At 41.4% G+C, this 14,191-nt stretch overlaps 1 protein-coding gene across 1 annotated transcript; it reads left to right on the top strand.

Moving 5' to 3' along the window:
• Nucleotides 1–2,735: 2,735 nt before the first annotated feature.
• LOC311250030 (E3 ubiquitin/ISG15 ligase TRIM25-like) lies at nucleotides 2,736–13,784 on the top strand. Its single transcript, XM_084341526.1, has 10 exons — nucleotides 2,736–3,110; nucleotides 3,955–4,570; nucleotides 4,833–4,928; nucleotides 5,108–5,341; nucleotides 6,354–6,522; nucleotides 7,010–7,165; nucleotides 7,956–8,045; nucleotides 8,704–8,859; nucleotides 11,576–11,635; nucleotides 11,729–13,784. The coding sequence occupies exons 2-10, from the start codon at nucleotides 3,974–3,976 to the stop codon at nucleotides 12,259–12,261; spliced, it is 2,091 nt and encodes a 696-aa protein (XP_084197652.1). The 5' UTR covers nucleotides 2,736–3,110; nucleotides 3,955–3,973; the 3' UTR covers nucleotides 12,262–13,784.
• The last annotated feature ends 407 nt before the right edge of the window (nucleotides 13,785–14,191 follow it).

Below are 14,191 nucleotides of genomic sequence, written 5' to 3'. Positions count from 1 at the left end.
AAAGAGGGCCCCAAAGAAAGGAAATATAGAAATGCAAATTAATATCAGTAAAGCAGAGGTTAAATGTGTAATCTGGGAAAAAACCAACCAAATGTGGCAAGAAAGGTGGGATAGAGAGGAGAAAGGGAGACATCTGTATCAGATTCAGAAGAGTGTCAAAGTAAATAGGGTAGGTAGTGGAAACAGGAGAGAGGAAACTGTGTTAACAAGGTTGAGGTTGGGGCATTGTGCACTAAACAAAACACTGAAAATGATAGGGAAACATCAAACCGGTTTGTGTGAGGGTTGTCAGGAAGAGGAGTCAGTGGAGCATGTGCTTCTACAGTGTAGGAAATACAGGGCACAGAGAGAGATGATGAGGAATAATCTGAGGGAAATAGGGGTGCAAGAATTCACATTAAAAGGATTACTGAGTATGGGTGAGAGAGCACAGGTCCGGATACTGTTAGCTTTCTTAAGGGATACAGGGATTTTTCATAGGATATGATGGATAAGTAGGAGTAGGGTGCTAGGGTGACTGACTTGATTGTAGTTCAGGGTGTGTGTGTGTGTGTGTGTGTGTGTGTGTGTGTGCGCGCGCGCGCGCGTGTGTTCTATCATTTATTTATTTATAGTCATTTGGTTTGGGGTTTGTTTTGTTCTTGTTTTGTTTTGTTTAGTTTTGGTTTTGAAGGGAATCAGATTGTGAACCTAAGTCTATTGTCTGATCCACACTCCGGAGCAGAAGGTGGCGGTAATGCACCATTAAGCTGGATGCCAACCGCCGTAAAACCACAAGAAGAAGAAGAAGAAGAAGAAGAAGCAGGACAGCTGTCGTGCCAAAAAGTGATCGTCTGCCAGAATCTGATTTCCGGCCGCGGGAGCGCGCACAGCAGCCCGTTGAGCGGTAGCGTTTAAACGTCTGGTTTTCTCTGGATGAAACGGTCATGATATGCAGATACACACAACTGTACGTCCGCAATTATAGCAAAGGTATGTGTCTTAGAAAGTTTAACGTTTGTTGTTACGTAATTATCACAACTGTGGCCAAAAGAAGTGGAGTTTGTAGCGAAATCAGGCCTGACAATTACGTGATAGACATGTCCCTATGTGCTTGGTATGTCTGATGCCTTTGTTTAGCCCTGTCTTATGAATTAGACTGTAATGAATGTGATTTATAGGTGTGGATTTTCAATAAAGAAATGATCACTTTTGCAATTATCCTCGTGACTCTGCATTATCTTTTATCTGATCTGGGCTCTACATTTGCTTCCCATGTTTGGATGTGTCTTGTACATCTAATATTCTTGTTTATGCCTACTCTTTGGAGACAATACTATGAAAGACATGATTAGGGAGGGTTACATAAGCCTATAAAATAACAGTTTTCACCTGCCAAAAACTGATTGAAGGCATAGTAGAGCTACTGAGAGGTTATTTCTGCCTAAATATGACTTGATCTCATTCTTGAGCTTCATAATATAAAGATCTGAGCTCACAGGACAGCTTGAAAATCTTTTAAAGGACCATTACAACAGAAAATGTGCCTTTTCACCTGCCAAAAAGTGATTGAAGGACATATACAGTTATTGAAAAGTTATTTCTGCCTAAATATGACTTGATCTCATTCTTGAGCTTCATAATATGAAGATCTGAGCTCACAGGACAGCTTGAAAATCTTTTAAAGGACCATTACAACAGAAAATGGGCCTTTTCAGCTGCCAAAAAGTGATTGAAGGACATATACAGTTACTGAGAGGTTATTTCTGCCTAAATATGACTTGATCTCATTCTTGAGCTTCATAATATAAAGATCTGAGCTCACAGGACAGCTTGAAAATCTTTTAAAGGACCATTACAACAGAAAATGTGCCTTTTCACCTGCCAAAAAGTGATTGAAGGACATATACAGTTATTGAAAAGTTATTTCTGCCTAAATATGACTTGATCTCATTCTTGAGCTTCATAATATGAAGATCTGAGCTCACAGGACAGCTTGAAAATCTTTTAAAGGACCATTACAACAGAAAATGTGCCTTTTCAGCTGCCAAAAAGTGATTGAAGGACATATACAGTTATTGAAAAGTTATTTCTGCCTAAATATGACTTGATCTCATTCTTGAGCTTCATAATATGAAGATCTGAGCTCACAGGACAGCTTGAAAATCTTTTAAAGGACCATTACAACAGAAAATGGGCCTTTTCAGCTGCCAAAAAGTGATTGAAGGCCAAATACAGTTACTCAAATGTTATTTCTGCCTAAATATGACTTGATCTCATTCTTGAGCTTCATAATATGAAGATCTGAGCTCACAGGACAGCTTGAAATTCTTTTAAAGGACCATTACAACAGAAAATGTGCCTTTTCAGCTGCCAAAAAGTGATTGAAGGACATATACATCTTTATAGATCTTTATATTATGAAGCTCAAGAATGAGATCAAGTCATAATTAGACAGAAATAACCTCCCAGTAACTGTATTTGGCCTTCAATCAGTTTTTGGCAGGTGAAAACTGTTATTTTATAGGCTTATGTAACCCTCCCGAATCATGTCTTTCATAGTATTGTCTCCAAATAGTAGGCATAAACAAGAATATTAGATGTACAAGACACATCCCAACATGGGAAGCAAATGTAGAGCCCAGATCAGATAAAAGATAATGCAGAGTCACGAGGATAATTGCGAAAGTGATCATTTCTTTATTGAAAATCCACACCTATAAATCACATTCATTACAGTCTAATTCATAAGACAGGGCTAAACAAAGGCATCAGACATACCAAGCACATAGGGACATGTCTATCACGTAATTGTCAGGCCTGATTTCGCTACAAACTCCACTTCTTTTGGCCACAGTTGTGATAATTACGTAACAACAAACGTTAAACTTTCTAAGACACATACCTTTGCTATAATTGCGGACGTACAGTTGTGTGTATCTGCATATCATGACCGTTTCATCCAGAGAAAACCAGACGTTTAAACGCTACCGCTCAACGGGCTGCTGTGCGCGCTCCCGCGGCCGGAAATCAGATTCTGGCAGACGATCACTTTTTGGCACGACACCTGTCGGTCGGGCATCGTACTTTTTGTTTGTTTAGCAGCTGACCGACAGAGATAAGAGCACAAGGTTTGTCGATATTTCGTTTCTCATTGTGGTTGATATTGAGTCACATTATGACGTGTTTTTGTAGTTTTACTCACTGTGTGTAAGCTAGCAGGGATGCTGCGCTGGCTCGATGGACCTTAATTTCAACCCCGTTAACAAGCAATCAGCATTCCTCAGCTTAGCCAGGTGCCCAATTAAAGGAAACCCGAATAAATGAGTGTAAAAGCAATGGATGCAGATGCTTCCACCCAGATCACGGCATAGTAGGCCTTCAATTAAACAATTAACATCCACTCGTGTTATGTGTGTAACAATGCAGAGCAGGTCAAGTTAATTCTGATTTTGTATCTAGATGGCAAAAGATCTAAGTGATTTTGAAAGAGGCTTCATGGTTGGAGCACGGATGACAGGAGCTCCAGTCAGAAGTAGTGCTGGCTGTTTCAGTATGAAACAAGACACGTGCACTTAGCTGTATGGAACAGACCTCAGTAAGAAGGGTAGGCACTTGTGGTCGACAGCCTGATTTTGATGAGTGTGATGCTCCTGCATTAGTGCCACATGTAAGGAAAAGCAAGAAAGAACAACTCTTCTCAGGGAACTGAGGATGTCAATGCAGGACGTCATTAAAGAAATCACCTAATATTTACATCCCAAGGTGCAGTGCATAAGTCCCCATTACAAAGATGAATGCATATTTCAGGTTCAGTGGTGCAAAAACCACGAGTGCTTGATCTCCACAATGAAGGGATCCGGTGGCACTGAAGGTATTTCAATGCCTGAAGGGGTTTGGCAGTCAATAGGAACATAGTTGTGCCACAGGTAAACAAAATGTTGTCCTTAAAATTAAGTGTGATTTTCCCCTCAGCTTCATCTGATGTCTCATCATGGCCGACATGGAAGAGAGTCAGTTTTCTCTGATGAGTCTGGAGGATGAGCTGACCTGCAGCATCTGTCTCAGTCCCTTTGACTGTCCGGTGACCATCCCCTGCGGACACAACTTCTGCCAGGACTGCCTCCTCTCCACCTGGAAGGACACCTACAGCTGTCCTCAGTGTCGGACCCTATTCAACACCAAACCGGAGCTGAAGAAAAACACGGTCCTCAGCACCATTGTTCAGACCTTCAACCTGAGGTCGAGCAGGAGCGAGGCCAACCTGGTCGTAGAGGAGAGCAAGGCTGAGAAAGATGATGTGGTCCGCTGTGATACATGTATGGAGGCAGAAGCGTCCCAGACCTGCCTCACCTGCATGGCCTCTTTCTGTGAGGAGCACCTGCGGCCTCACCGGGAAAACCCAATTTTCCGTCCCCACCAGCTGAGTGAACCTGTCGGGGACCTGTTGGAGCGCATCTGCCCAGACCACCACAAGCTGATGGAGTTCTTCTGCAGCCAACATGGCCGACCAATCTGCAGCATCTGTCTCCAGCAAGTCCACAAAGGCTGCACCTTCATGTCTCCTGAGGAGCAGAGGAACCTGAAAGAGGTGTGTGTAGTTGAGGTGTAATTTTCCCATGTTGCTCAAGTCAGAGGACATAATCCAAAGAACATGTTGACAACAATTTCTAAGTCTTCTAAGTGAACCCCCTTTTCTCAAACCGAAAATGAGGGTTAATCCACATGTTGGCACTTAACCTGTGCGAGGGCTCCGTGTAAAAAGGACCATGATTGTCTGTGAGTTGTGTGTCCCTGAATAATCTCCAAAGTAATGGAATCCTTGCAGATAATAAATCATTCTCTGTTTGCAGTCCGACCTCAGAGGCAAATTGGGTTTGCTAGATGGAAAGATTACAAAGAATGAGAATGTTGTCTCTCAAATGAAGGACATGGAGCACAAACTAAAGGTACCTCTCATTTAATATATTATTCACATGAATGGCGGGAAGAACAGAAATTCAATGAAGAAGCTTGATTTAAAAAAAATAGTGATTTCTGTTCATTTGCAATCCATAACTGTGAGCTTTTGGTATTTTTATTATTTCGTACTGATCTGTTGATCGATCCTCTCATGATCCACTCATAGGACTCAACGACCAACAGGAGGAAGGCTTTGGCAGCGGAGTATCAGCAGATGCGGGATATGTTGGACCGAGAGGAGCGTGATGCTCTTAACGCAGTGGGCCGTGAGCTAGAGAGTGATCAAACCAAACTCAAGTTTCTCATGAAGAAGTTCACCCAGAACATTGATAGTATGAGCAAAGCTAAAGAAGACATCCACAGTCTGCTAAGTCAGTCCCAGACTCTGGCCTTCCTACAGGTGAGACAGCTGTGATCTATACGCAGTCTCTGGAAACTGGTTTAAATATTTTAGTTAAATGTAAGGAAGGCAAAAGCTGCAGTGAAAATACATTCAAGTAAAAACCAATACAGCATGTGTTATAAGAAGGTTTGCAAGTATAGGATGACATTTGATACCCTGCACAGGTATGAAATTACTGTCTGAAACTGACTCGTTTGCTAAATTTATATCTGAACCCAATCTTAATCCAGTTGAGATTGTTATTTTTTGCCTCAAGCATTGGATGCACACACACACACACACACACACACACACAGAGCTTTACTGGTGTTATACAGTGTGTGGGCATACACTGATTACATTACTTGCCCAATGCCTCCATTGTCGTTTTGCCTTTTAAATAAATAAATTGATACTTAGACGATGGACGCTACAAACTAAATTTTGTAGTGCAAATGGGAAACCTGATAATGTCATGAGAGAGTTGGTTACCTCCATGAGGATTTGGAGGTGCGCATCCTGTCGCCTGCAGCTCTTCATCTAACTGCTCCTTCTTGTTCCGTTTCTCCTAAAGATGTTATAAAACTACTTCCTGACATATTTTAAACTGATCCGCTGTCAACAAATGCTGAAACATTGTTTCTTTCTGTAGACTCATTTCAGATGATGGTGACAGTGCTTTATGTGGGCCAGTACTGAGCCCTTACCCTTTGGCGTACCATGACTTTTTCTTGTGTACCTGCATTTCTCACAAGCTGTCAGTACTCTTTATCTTCCCTCTCCATATAATAGCAGTAACGCTGAAGTGCTGCGAGGCGTACCAAAGTGCTGCCTGCTTCCTTTTGGTGATCACACGTGACCACACAATCTATATGCACATGAGATAGGATGACTGGCTGAAAGGAAACACAGGAATAGGCCCGGTGTTGTTCATTTGGATCACAGTTTTACCTAATATTTCTTTATCTTGACTGTTTTGAATGAAACTTTGTACCATCATAAAACCAACATTGTATTCCTCTCCTCACAGGCTTCATTCGACCTGCCCGCAGCCACAAAGTTTGAACCTTACATTCCTCGAATCAACCTGGACTCCAAGAAGCTGACAGCACCACAGGCCTTTGCTGCTGCACTGAAGGAGCATCTGACCGAGGTCTTTAAACAGCCTGTTGAGGCCAGACTACTCAAACTTAAACCAGGTGAATGTGCAGAGAGAGATTCTACATGTGGAGAGGTATTATAAAAGAAAAAGGCCAAGCATGTCCAACTCAAACCCGGCGACAAATAGTGGTCAAATGAATCAAATGTTGACTTTAGTGTTCATCTCCATGAGGATATTTATTGTAGCTGAAAATCTAAATACAGTACAGCATGTGGCTATAATCAAATACTTGCCCATGTGAATGAAAAAAAACATTCACACACTTTCTGCGTAGGCTGTAGCTGTAAAGTCACAGGGTGGAAAAAATGCTAAATTTGTGGGTTTTTGCTTGTCAATATGTGCATATTGTTGTCATACTAAAAAGTCAAAGTCTAAAATACCTTCATACATGTCCGTCAAGCACATATGTGCTTAGGGGTAATAATTGTAAAACAATTTGACTGTCATGTATCACACAATGTGATAAAACACTTAAACAGTGTACAAAATGTCCTCTCAATTCAGCCTCTCTGTTTCACAACCAGATGCTCCAGAGCAGAGAGGACAGTCCATGTCCAGCAATCCTGGTTGTCCACCTTTCCTAGATTATAAAGAGCCCAATGGCAGCTGGAATCCATCCCATTATGGACAGGGCCAGGCACCAGGCTCTTACAGGGGACCTCCATGTATGGCAGGACAAGGTAAGATGAGGTGAAGGAACTTAAAAAATAAGGAAAGGTCATTATGTCACTGAATTTTGCTCTTGCTGGGGCCAGACTGTGGTGCTGGCTGTATTGAAGTCAATGGGAGATGCATGGAGAAACACAGTAAAACCCAACATGAAGAAATGCCTCCAGAAAATGAAAGGACACACTGCAGAGAGTAGATTAATGACTAATGAGTTTTTTTTTGGGGGGGGGGGTTTGAATGATTGACAGAGCTGATAATATTGTGATCAAACAGGGCAGGTCTGACTGCAATTAAACTGGGAACAGCAAATCTACAATGAAATTTGACAGTATGGACAGCGCTGCCACTGTCAGAGACAGAAACTAAACAAATTGTCACTTTTCAACCAAAACTTAAAACATTTAAAATGCTGGTGCAGGGATATTGATGTCAGTCATAATAGCCGAAGTTGCATCAAGAAAAGTGAAGCCAATCATGTCAGTTTAGTTGCAGAAATAAAAAGTGGCAGGGATTTTGGTGGAATCACATCAAAATTTTAAAGTATACCTCAAACTGGTGCCTAGTTGTATGGTGGCACAGTAATAGTTTAAAGTGGTAGACTAACACAACATTGTAATGTTGCAGCTTCTGCCTCACCTGAAATCTGGTGTGTTCATCTGTCCCGCACACATGCTTGATGATGTGTGGTTTAAAAAAACAAAAACAAAAAAACAGACGAGCAAAGCTTTGACCATCCATTAACTGTTCAACAATAAAAAGTCCTTTTTTTATTTTTTATTTTTCTGCCTATTTCCATTTCAGAGGTACAGTGGGTTGCAGGACATCCCAGACTCCCCAGGCCCCGCAGTCCAGGTTCTCAACCACAGGCAGGCCCAAAGAAGAAACCTCAAAGTAAGAAAATGTCAATTCAGTAATGGACTAATAGATGACGTAACAGTTTATAGACAGGTTATTGGGTACATCTCGCTGAAACAAATCATTCTGGTGAAATAAATCAGATTATAACTTTATAATGCTCTGAATTCAAGAGATGTGTTAATGTGTCAATTTGTAAGATATGGCCAGAATTTTCACACATTAAACAGAAAAATACAACCGTACAATTAGACTCGACATACATTTAAAAAAAAAAAAAAACCTAAAACAGTCTTGGTTGTAAGATGTGAAAATATGCCAGCTCTTCATACCATATTTTGCTGCTGCTGAAGCCTGACTTCCTCTCTCTCTACTGCCACCGCATGCCTCTCCTGAACTTGTTTTCCAGCTATATTCACTGGGACGAGGTTGAGGTCGGTAGAACTGACCCCTGTTGACCGCAGTGATTACGGTCATTATTTTATTTATTTATTTTTATTTTTTAATTGGTCATATTGGAGACTGTACTCTTGGTGCTGCTGAATTGTACTGCGGTATACCAAGACGTGTGTATAATATATTGCCCACCCCATTTATATCAGTTAGGAAAGACTATACACTGTTTCTACCTGGTCTACTTTTTTAAATTAATGTATGGCTGTCAATTTTCTTAACCCATTTTCTTTTTCTTTAGAACAGACCCAAAAAGCTCTGCAGCCCAATGTTGCTAACGTTGCTAACAATGTTGGAAATAAGAATCAAGCCCATTCAGTGGAAAACCCGTTTGAGTTGGGTCACAAAGACAAACCCAAAGGCCGTACTCCTGCAGCTGAACTCAGAAAGAAACCAGGTAGACACCAGCCACTGAAAAGAGCACTCCACTGGTTTAACATTGTCAGTCTCATGACTGAGAATTAAAGGTCTAGTGTGTAGGATTTTGTGGCATCTATCCGTGAGGTTGCAGATCACAACTAACGAAATACATCCTAACTTCTTGCCTCACCCTCTTCTACCATGGCAACTAAAAGCTAGAGGAACAATCTAGGGCCTCGCTAGAGCCAGTGTTTGGTTTGTCCATCCTGGGCTACTATAGAAACATGGCAGATTCCACACCTGCTCCCTCTGTAGAGAAAATAGGCTCATTCTTAGGTAACGAAAGTCCAACAATTCTTCTTTTCAGTGTGACTATTACAAATGGAGACATTATTGTGAATATTCTAATTCTGCCAGTGGTCCCTCCTTAATCCTAAACACTGGACCTTTAAGAAAATATACTGAATATCTAAATTGATTGCCTATATTATCCACAATACAACATGCCTGCTGACAGTTCAGCTGTTATGCTAATAGTGGTGGATGTAGCCTGTAGCCTGCGTTATTATGGATCTCACCCAAGGTTTCACAAGACCCGCCCTACTCTGCCTCTGATTGGTTTGCTTTGTTGGTTATGTTCTTTATGCTTGACTCCTTGTCTTCTTCTGCTCGTATCAAGCCTGCCGGGGTCACTCATCCTCTGAAGCCGCTCTTCACCGAGTGTCTGGGCTCGTTAGAATTGGATAGAGCGGACAGGTTGTCTGCCTTGCCGCTGCTCACGGCCTGTCCGCTTTACCTCAAGAGCCCAGAGACAGCTGTAATCCTGTGTCCACACCCCTTGGGTGACCTGGTAGTTCGTTAGGAGTTGGTTAACTGTATTTTCAGTGGCTGCCTGGTTAATGGGTTGTGCTTGAGTTTTTCTCCCAGTTGTTTAAAGCAAACAGCCAGCAGTGGAGCTGACACAGCGGATTGTGAGCCATAGTTGCCCTGGTAAACACACCACTACAACTGGCTGTCACAGCTGTGTTAGGTAGAGCGAGCCCAGAGACTGACAGTGAAGCGCTGCTCAGGAGGATGAGTGGCCCCAACAGGAGCAGCAGAAGACCGGGAGAGAGGCAGAAGAAGTTGGTGTATAGTAAGTTTGAGTCAAGCATAGAGAAAAACCAACCAATCGGAGGTGGAGTAGGGTGGGTCTTGGGAGAACCCTCATTGGCTCCATAATAACGTAGAGAGATAGTAAAGATGAGGAGCAGGCTACAGAGATCTGTTAAGCTCACTTCTTTCTAACTCAACACCTCATGATTTACTTAATTGTCAAACTTGTAGTCTTCAGCCCCAACCCATACTGACTCAAGTGATGTCTCGTGGGGCAATTTATCAGACTTTGCACAAAAGCTTCATATGACTTTTTTTTCACATACACATCTGTAAACAGCTTTTCATGTGTAAAATCGGTGGCTGCCTTTTTCATGCCACAGCACCTGTGATTTCATGGCCATAGTGTGATGTTTTTACGTTGTCCTTTGCATTCTTGTGAATGCCTCATCTGAAGAATGCCTTAAGCGAATTTCTTCCAATTTGGCAAAAAAGGTTTCTGGCCCTAACTCAATAATTCATATGCTAATTTTGGCAAAGTTTCACACAAATGTCTAATTGGATAAAATAATGACGTGATGACATTTTATATCCAAAAGTTCAGCTTCACTGTGACACAATGTTCTGCAAAAACACTTTGCCCATTATTCAACGCCATAACTCTGAATGCTGAATTGGTATTCAGACGCTCAGTAAGGTGGGACGAAATATCGATACAGCAATATATCATATTGCTTTCCCTTGTGATGCGATTATTAATGCAATACACAAGACAGGCAGGCACTCTAAACAGATTACCCTGACAATTTGTGGTGTAAACGCCTGTAAAGTAAATTTACACAGGTTGAAATGAATTAGGTGAGCTATAGTTGTATCCTTCCTTTTTAAACATTTAAATTCCAGAATTGTTCTTCTCTCTGGAAGTTCAGCATTTTGCCAGTTTATGGCTGTTTTACATTGGAATGATAACACACATGGACATGGAGAAGTTGCAGTCTGTGTGTATTATGGAGGCACTAAGCTAAGACTCTATGCAATTTTTTATACATTGTTTCATGTCAAATTTAGTGAAAGTGACACCACAATGCAATTAATAAACATACAATCCCTGCACTTTGCCTTTTTTTGGGGGTATTTTGCGTTCTTCAGTTAGACAAATAGTGTGATGCACCACTGGCTGATTGTCCAAAGTATTGATTATCACAGAATCGCTGTTAGCTGATACTTTGTTATTCCCACCTTAAAGCTGTGCTGACTGGTTAGGTCTTCTGTGATGCCAGGTTGAACATGTGTGCGAAGCACAGCAGTTTTAGCGGGCAAGCACGTGAACACATACAAGAAATTTGACTGTTTTTTCATTTCTCTCAATTAACTTGGACACTTATAGACACACAGTTGGCATCCACCACAAGCACAATGGTTTTGCTGATACTGAGCTTAAGGTGATTGTTGTTGCACTATGATAATATAGTGATGACTTCCTTTTTGCCAAGAACTACACCTAAGACTTTTAATAAAATGTCTTTTAAAGTCTTTACTATATAGGCTATATTATCCATTTGCACAGACATAGATCTAAGCTGCAACTTTACAGGTGCTTGTAGGCATACAACTGTATACACACACAAATGATAATTCTAGCTTGTCTTCCATTGTAGAAACGTTGGACATTCCTCCAGACATGACATCTGCTGTAAAAAGAAGTGAACTTCTGAAATGTAAGTATATGATTGAAGTAGGTATCTTTCCCGTATGTGATAATAGCAAACATGTTTTTTATGTAAATGGTCTTTTCTTTCTGTCTCTACCAGATGGCACAGTGCTCACATTAGACCCAAAGACGGCCCACAAACGCATCTCCCTGACTGAGGACTTCACTAAGGCCTCTGTGTCAGATGAGCACATAAATTACCCTGACTCCCCAAAACGCTTCACTGTCTGCTCTCAGGTGCTCACCTCGAAGGGTTTCTCCAGAGGGCGCCACTACTGGGAAGTCCGACTGAGCAGCAACAACTTCGTTGGCATCGGCTTGGCTTACAGCAGCATTGACCGCAAAGGTCCCACCAGTCGACTGGGCCGCAACGCCCAGTCCTGGTGTGTCGAGTGGTTTAACGTCAAGCTGTCCGCTTGGTATAACAGCAGTGAGACCGTGCTGGTCAATCCCAATCCAAAGCGTGTAGGTGTGCTGTTGGATTGTGAGGAGGGCACTGCTACGTTCTATAACGTTGCAGACAGGGCATATCCCTTCCACTCCTTTGTGTTCCCCTTTGCTGAAGCGGTGTATCCAGCTTTCTGGATTTTCTCAAGTGGCTCTAACATTACATTGTGCAAGCTGCAGGCATGAGGAGCATACTGTATGTACATAAATGGCATATGCAAGAGCACACATACACACAGCTCATTGTTCTCATTGTTCTACTTACAGTCATTTATAATGTTAGAAAAATTCTAGTTGCACTTAGAAAGCCAATCTTGAATGGTTCTGACAGCAAACACTTGAAGATATTTAAAAATACTTGGTCCAAAGAATTTTCATATCAAGAGGCTGACCAGTTGTACCGCTAACAGATTAAGATGGATAACCAGTTTCATCTGTACAGCTGCAATTGAATGGCATTGGGTGGTGTTGTGTTGGGCCAGGTTAAACAGTAATCTCCACTATTAGTGCTTGCTGAAAATAAAGGAATAGATAGTGGTTATTCTGTGTTGCTTGAGAATATTAGTGCACAGATAGGTTGAAGCGTTACTACTGAAACGTAGGTCAACAGTTCATGGCATGTCATAGCTCTTGCCCTGAGCTGCTGCTGTTAGCTGTGCTATTTGAGATTAACAGTTGCTGACTTTGTTGTTTTGTGACCACAAATATCAAACGGACTTCTCAAAACAGAGTTTTGTTTTTTAAGTCAAGTGTTTGTGCTGCACCTGTGTGCCGGGCACCTCTGTAGTATTTAAAAACAAGATTAAAAATGTTTTTAAAGCTGTATTATACAGCTGATCAATTATTTAGAAGGGATTAAAAGAGTAACCAACATTATAACTCAAAAGTCAGGCGGGCTGTTGGCCAGACAGTGTCAGCCAGGTATCTTGATGGGGTGAAGCTGGTAGAAGTGGTTGCTGGGTTTCCTTGTGTTGGTTTCAATTTTCAGAGATTTTGATCTACTTCCTCCTTTTCTATGACCATAACAGCACAAGCATGTGTGTGCTTGTGCGTCTCCAATATTAACTGTGCAGATAAATAAATTGTAGAATGGTTGTGAAATTACCTGGATAAAGAAGTTAATTTATGACTTAACTCTCCAGTAGGTACAGTGTTTTGATGTGAAGTCAAATGATAGGAGAGGAAGGAAAGGGATGACATTCAGTGATGTTTCTTGGCTAGAGTTGATCCTGGGATGTCATGCTTGCACTGAATGCTCCTTAGAAAGACAATGCTAATAGAATGCTCACAAGAAAAGGTAGCAGCTGCTAGCTTATTTACGCTTGTTATTAGGGAACAGGAGTAGAGTAGAGTAACTTGCCATTTCAGCTTGTAGGTTATAGCTTGGAGGTTGTTGTTGCTGTTTCATGTAGTGGTGGAGGTTTCGAAAATTGGAACAGACAGAGAGTGGAAGGAAGGGGGAATAGCTGTCCAATGATAGATTTCATACCAACAGTCTACATCCAGCAAGTCAGACTGTGAGACCAGGTATGTTCAGTTGGTTGCAATTTGCAACCACACTGCAAGATGCCACTAAATCCTACACACTGAACCTTTAAATATGAACATGTATGTGATTGCATTGAAATTGGTGTCAAGTTTGATCAAAATAAGTTTGTATTACAAATTAACCAATGATTGTTATCAATAAAATATGTTTCTCTCTCTGACACTCATAGTCATTTGTATTTCAATTTTGATTGTAATTATTATCTGAATTCTTGAGTTAAGGCCTAAAATCAGTTTTGTGAGGTCACAGTGACCTTCAGCTATGACCTTGGCGCCACCAAATTGTAATCAGTTCATCCTTGAGTCAAAGTGAATATTCGTACCAAATTTAAAGACATTCCCTCAGTGCGTTCTTGAGGTCTGCTGCTCACAATAATGGGATGCCATGAGGACACAATGGACCTTTGACCACAAAAATCAGTCAAAGTGAACATTTGCACCAAATTTGAAGACATTCCCTAGACACACAGACAGCCCGAGATTATGTACATTCTTCTGGGGTTGTCACCAGGTGCAGTGCATAAATAGTGGTCATAATGTAATCAGAGGAAGTGTTACGTGATATCAG

This window comes from Pagrus pagrus (assembly GCF_965226575.1).
Source record: "Pagrus pagrus genome assembly, chromosome: 2".
Classification (NCBI taxonomy): Eukaryota; Metazoa; Chordata; class Actinopteri; order Spariformes; family Sparidae; genus Pagrus; species Pagrus pagrus.
The sequence above is the reverse complement of the archived record's forward strand: the minus strand, read 5'-3'. Positions and strand labels throughout refer to the sequence as shown.